Below are 6800 nucleotides of genomic sequence, written 5' to 3'. Positions count from 1 at the left end.
AAATCACAAACTTGCAATAAACATCTTAATTTGAGGGTTTATAACATCAAGCATGGAGAAATCCAATTCAGATTCAAACTCAAAATCAAAGAAACCAACTCTGAATTTCAATTCAGAGATAGAGTATAGAAGCAATTGATGTCCACATATGGAAGGTGGTGCTACCACAAGAATTCGCTAAGCTGGGTCGAAGAACTATGACAGCTAACCAACTTTCACCTTTGATTGTACTTTGTTGGAGAGAAAAAATCCCACATCAGAAAAATGATAAATAAAATATAATTTATAAGTGGATGGATCATACCCATGTATATTGTACCGAGGTCTTTTGTGATTAAAACCCAACACTTTAAAGGTGGTTAAGTTGGGATAGTATCAGTACAATGGTGAGGTGATCCACATGCCTTGCTTGTCCAATTTTAGTTGGTATCAGAACGGATCCCTCTTCAATTGGTGCCCCAAGCATAATGAGCCCAAATTGGGTTCATCGAATTGCCATCGGAAAAATTCTATTTGGCTTCATACCATACCAAGTGCTTGTAGTTGGCCTTGGACGCATACCCCAATTTCTGAAGTGGGAATTGGGACCTGATCACAAAACCGATTTCTGGTGTGGGAATTGAATCGAATGAATTACACGTTCAGACCTAAAAAATTAGGTTACATGTGAGGGGAGTGTTGGAGAGGAAATATCTCACATTAAAAAAAGATAAATAAAATATAAAATATAACTTATAAGTTACTTGACTAAGGGACACATGAAGAGCACATAACATCACTGTTGGTGATGCGTTGACGATGGTGTTGGGTGAAATCTTAAAAATGAGTTTGAGCAATTAGGCAGATTAGGGAGATAAAACGGAAGGGTTGAGATTCGTCACTCGTTCCTCAACATAAGCCTCTTTATATAGAATAAGCCTCTACATATAGAAGATATAGTACATAAGGAAAATACATATATTCCTATTACATACTGATATTGAATTCTATTCTGATTCTATTTTGATTAAGTCACACAATAAATCTATATATTTTCCTTAAACATGTTTCAATATGTTATTTCTCTCTAAATATGAGGTTTATATAGAGATGCAATTGTAACCCTACACCTATACAACTATACAGAATATGTAACTTACACATATAAAGAAAGTAAATATTTGTTTAATATCTGAGATGATTGTAATAATTAAACATACGGATATGTGTAGTGTGGCACATTTCTTTATATGTGATTTTAAACCTGAAGAGAGAAAGTAATATAAAAGAGATTAACTAAGAACTATGCCTTATTACCGGGTCGTTACACTAATTTTAAAGATAGGGAACATATTATACATAAAATGAAATATCATAAGTTGGGTCTGATATTCTGATAATTTCCTCATCAAAGAAAGAGAAACAGCAAAAATGGGTCACAAGAGTTATTAAACTAGTGTATGATGGATGGATGGATGGATGATCACCACGAGTTCTTCAATGGCTTCTCCAACAAAGCCGACAGGTACATCTCCCTAAGCTCAGGGCCTCGATCAAGCTTCCTCCCAACAACCCACTTCAACTTGTTGAATCCAATGCTCTCGATCAACGGCTTATAAGTCACCTCCAATTGATCACCCACGCAGAAAAAATGGTCGAGCCAGAACAAACCCCCAGGCCTAAGCACTCTGTACACATCAAAGAAAGCAAAATGAAGCAACGTCGTCGGAATCCAGTTACTGAGAACGTGCATGGAGTGTACGATGTCCAAAGTGTTGTCAAAGAACGGAAGCCTCTGCGAAATACTGATGTAGAGAGGAATCACACCTCTCGACGCTATGAAGTTGTTGAAAGGGCCGTTCAAGTTCATCGACGTCGTTACTATGGTTATGTTCCTCTCTCTCATTCTCACGGCGAACGTGGCCACCCCGCCGCCAACGTCGAGGCCGATCCGAATGCTGCCGCGTGGCTTGGTGGCCAACACTTCGTCTATGCTGAAATGGAGGCCTCCTCCTTTTGGGCTTGCCCAGCGAGACTTCTCGTTTCCTCGGAGGTCGAAGCAGTCTTTGCAGTCGGTGAAGCCTTTCTCGTTTCGTTTTCTGTTGACGAGGCAGTTGTAGTTCTTGCATCTGTAGGCTGTCCACACCACTGAAGAGTCGGACGGCGTAGTCCATAGGCTGGTGGGGAGAGGGTAAGGATCAGTGTACTCCGGTTGAGAGGCCGGGCGGCACCGGCGCCGGGGCAAGGGCTCGCAGCCCTTGAGGAGGAGCTTTTGGGCTAAGAGCTCGTCGTCAGGGCACGAACCATTGACTTTGTATGACATGTAGCGACGAAGCTCGTCCGGGAAGAGCGTGCATGCTTTGCCAGCTGGAGGGTAAATGGTGTCGGAATCAAAGTTAGCGTTGTATCCGAATGGGAGAGCGTGTCCGGATGCGAAGGCAAGGAACTCCGGTGGGAGGTCGGATGCTGTGGTGGTCGAGAGGGGTTTGTAAGAACAGGAGGAAAAGGATGAGGAAACGAACAAGGTGATGAAATTTGTCAAGAGGAGAAGGAGAAGGAAGTAAAGGTTATTCGAGGTGAAAGACTTGAACTTATTATGAGGGGAATCCATGGATTTGTGCTTCATTATTGTGGAGAGGTGTCACTTAGAGATGAAGGTATTACTAGAGATTGAGTAAGAAGAAAGAATTCGGTGCTGTTTATATATGCTTCGAGATTTACACAAGTAATCAACTAGTGAATATGTAATATTCAATCCATGCAGCTGCTGCAGGCTAGATATTAGCAAGTCCACTCTTGTGCATCTGAGATTCTGCACTACATTCGATCATGATGAGATAATAATAACAACAATGGTGCTGGGATAGAGATCCGCATAAGAAGGTAAAACTTGTGAGAGCTCAAAAGTCAAAACTCGAAACAAATATAAATATGTATCTAGGACCTTGAATCAGGTGCGTAGTAAGAGGCTTCACTATATCATATATAGATGAATTTATTACGTTTACCAAAAAATGATGAACATGCAGCTTCAATAAGCATGTGGAAATCCTTAGTGTTGCGTCAATCCAGCTCTTGCGCAAAGTGACTGGAATGCAAAGCAATGACCAATATGAAAGAGTCACGAACATGTCAATAACTATTCCATTTTAATTATGTCAAATATCAACTTTTAATTTTACCGAAAGTTTAAATAAATGTTGTATAATCAGTTAAAAATATAAGTACACTATCATTATATCATATAGATGTTAAAAAGAGGAAATTTCGAGGAAAATATCCAGATTCAGAACTGTGATGAAGAATTGTATACAGATATGAACGGAATAAGTTTATAAAAAAAACAAGTGTTTGATGCTATAATACTTGGTCAACTCTCTCTAGTCCACCAAGTGCTTTTGCAGTTTCACAATTTAGTAAAGGAAACAAGAAACCTCCTCAAAAAAAAATAAAAATAAAGGAAACAAGAAAGAAATGCAGGCTGGTATCTCACAAGATTTGAGTATGACAATGCAAGCTCCTAACTGAAAACATAGTTTCCCTTTGAAACTAGAAGGTGCAAGTTCCATCTACAGTTAGGAATTTACATGCTCAAGCAAACTTGTCTCCTTGCTGAAGAGCACATTCATGATAATGGGTGATTCAACCAAAATGGTTTCCGAACTTTCTGCATCTGCATCTGCATCTTGCCACCAATGAACAGGGCCTAAGCCATCAAAACAATTGACCCCTGGGATGGATACAAAATTAAAAATATCATGTAAGACTGTCCAATGGTTGACAAGCTTTACTTCACAAAGATAAACAAATTCACAGCACAAACTACAAATCTGGAATTATGATGACCCTGTTCAATCAGTTAAAAATGGATACAAAATAACTTCACATAATGTAATCTGCTTTAGAGGAGCTTTCCTCTTCAACACTTATGTTAGGCCTGATAATGAAAGAATCTAGAACTGTGACAATATTTGAATCATTTAGCCAACACAATCAAGAGTAACATATCAAAATCGGGTGGACATTTCATGACCCCATCTAATCTTGACATATGGAACATATCACAATAATCCATGACCCATATAACCGCATACAAAGACTAATGTTAACTGGTTACACCAGAAGAGATGAAAAATGTAAAACTTGATTCTAGCCAATCAAATATCAACATCATTATATCGTAGATCCTTTCCAATAACATCTGAGGAGTACTTGAGTTGCAATATAGTTACATAGCATTAGTCTCCCTCCCAACTGTGTTTGTTTCAAACAGAACTTCCTAAGCTGCTTTATTTTCTTCACTTTAAAAAAAAAAAGAAAAAAAAAGGCTTCTTTATTTGGAAGAAGCTTAAATTTAGATTTCTAAGTGACAGACTTTAAAATCACATCTTTTCATATTTTATGAATTGCAAATTCCATTCTTTGGATCACAAACTTCAAGCAAGAAAGAGAAAAAAGATAGCCAATATAAAAATGCAGAGGATGAATCATAGGCTAGGGATCAATATCACTACATGAAATTTCCCCCTAGGTGAATCGTAATCACCTCATATGAAGCATTAAACTTCACAGATTCTTAAACAGACCAGAATAGCATAATCAGTTTCTCCACATACTTTAGCATCTATTCTAAGACACACCGTGCTTTCAAAGTCAGAAGGAACAAGGACTTTGCCATGTCGATATGTCGGTGACGAGATCTCGTAGCTGATCTATAACAACTTTGATATATAAATTTTTGTTCACAAGCTCCTACATAAAAAATAAGGTCAACGTTTTAGTTTTACACAAATATTAGAACAGGACAAGAAGCATCGCTCCTCTTCCGACATCAACAAGGTCTCAACTTAAAGTAAGTATCGTCAGTTATCACAAGATTTCACAAGCCTCAACAAGTCACATACACCCTCCAAATAAAACCCAATCCCTCTGGAAGCAAACATCTAATTCTAGTCGTGATACAAGACAAATACCTTTCTCAAATTGGAGCCTCGCTCCTCTAACTTGTCGATTTCAGTTTCATCGGCCGGTGCATCAGTTTCAGATGTTGCCTGTTTCAGTATAAGCAACACCGAATATTAGCTCAACATATGGTTTGTAGAAATAAAACTACAGCAATTAGATACATACATATACATGATATAGTCATGGACCATGAACTAGTAAAAACACATTTCTAACTATGTTTAGAAGCAGCAAACTTTTCCATCCAACTCCATAACCTCATTTAACCATTCTAACGGGTAATCAGACTAGTTTTGATCATATCCTAACAACTTCCAACAGAAATCAGACTGTAGTAGCTGACTGGAATTTCTCAAGAAAATAATACTAAAGAAATTGCAAATGCATCTGACTGAAGGCAAATTGACGAGATGAAAGATTAGGGTTTCTGAGTTGACCTCGTGAGAATTAGGAATCTCGGCAAGAACAGCCCGGAGAGCCGTCACAGAGTTCTTATACCGAAACCGAGCCTCCTCAAGAGATCCGCCATTACCAGGAGGACCACTAGTGTTGTCAAAGGAAGACGAATCGCTATGAACGACGCCGTTTGCAGGGGAGGAATTGGTGGACCATGTTAGAAAATATTAGACTTTAACGCTCACAATATTATATTAAGACAAATACAATTGATTTGGTTAAATACAAATAACAAGAAATACATGACTATAACTCTATTTTCTGGTTATCTGTTAAGGTTGTATCTCCTAACAGAAGTGGGATACTCATTATATTAATTACCTGATTAATCTTAGGAGTTGTGATAAGCTTTAGATTCTCTTGATAACTATTAAGCAGGTATTGAACTCCTAATGGGATGAGTCTCTTATCTAGTTAACTGGCCGATATATATACAAGGAGAAGCCCCTGCACTCAACACGCTTACATTCAGCTTTAGTCCCATACTAACGTTCTAAGTTTTGAAGTGCGGAAGGCTTAACTCTTAGTTCTAAGTGCAGCTGCTATTCCAAGATGTCGACCTCAATGAACCAGTTCACAAGTGTGTATTCTAGCCTTTTAGAAATGTAATTGCAGTTGGTATTTGGTGTGTGCTTGTGTTTGTGTTTGTGTTCTTATGCTATTGAGTTTATTATGTGTTTATTCAGATATGCAAAACACCTAATAGTGGTATTAGAGAAAGGACTTTCATAAGACACAAATCATTCATCTGGTTTTCATATATAGATTGAAACAATGGAAATCGATTAAAACTAAATACCTGATATTGTTTGCTTCTTGCTACTGCTATGTTAAAAACTTGACAAGTTTTAGTCTTTTAGTTTTGGGCCAAACTCATAAGAAACTAGCCCATACCCAAATAAAGTTTAAAACCCAGTTATACATTTTGTATTTGCTATTGTCATAACAAACACACAAAAATTGGGGATCGAGGTTTTGGGGATGAAGGATGCGACTGAGTTTTTTAAAACTCATAAAGGGATTCAAACCCATACAGACGCATGAATTCAGAAATAGCTAAAACTGGAACTTGTTGAATTTGGTTTCCGCTAAAATTTTGCAGAGCTGTAGCAGATGCGAAGGTGAGTTTCCATTGATCTAGAACTTGTCAAAACTTAAATTCTGCATTTTGGGTTGTCGTCATATGAAGTGTTGGCATATATATGGATTGTTATATGTTTCTGATATGATGATTGAATGGATATGCACGAACTTGAGTGTTTTGACATGATCTGGAGATGAGGCTTGAATTGTATGGCTATTTATAATTTGATTGTTGTGTTCCACACTTCCATGATTGAATTCGGCCAACTCTGGTTTGCTGTATTTTTGACAAAAGCTTTAGTATCATACTTCTCTCC

The 6800-nt window shown here is 37.8% G+C and overlaps 2 protein-coding genes across 2 annotated transcripts in view; one reads left to right on the top strand and one right to left on the bottom strand.

The window, feature by feature from the left end:
• Nucleotides 1-1462: 1462 nt before the first annotated feature.
• LOC101307543 lies at nucleotides 1463-2605 on the bottom strand. Its single transcript, XM_004289534.1, has one exon. The coding sequence runs from the start codon at nucleotides 2603-2605 to the stop codon at nucleotides 1463-1465; it is 1143 nt and encodes a 380-aa protein (XP_004289582.1).
• Nucleotides 2606-6341: 3736 nt separating this feature from the next.
• LOC101308615 overlaps nucleotides 6342-6800 on the top strand; it is a 1309-nt gene continuing 850 nt past the window's right edge. Inside the window, exon 1 of the mRNA XM_004288577.1 lies at nucleotides 6342-6521. The gene's annotated coding sequence lies outside the window, so the exon portion shown is untranslated. The remainder of the gene's footprint in view (nucleotides 6522-6800) is intronic.

The sequence above is a fragment of the Fragaria vesca genome, linkage group LG1 (assembly GCF_000184155.1).
Source record: "Fragaria vesca subsp. vesca linkage group LG1, FraVesHawaii_1.0, whole genome shotgun sequence".
Taxonomy (NCBI): Eukaryota; Viridiplantae; Streptophyta; class Magnoliopsida; order Rosales; family Rosaceae; genus Fragaria; species Fragaria vesca.
Note: the sequence above shows the minus strand (reverse complement) of the source record. Positions and strands in the feature narration are given on the sequence as shown.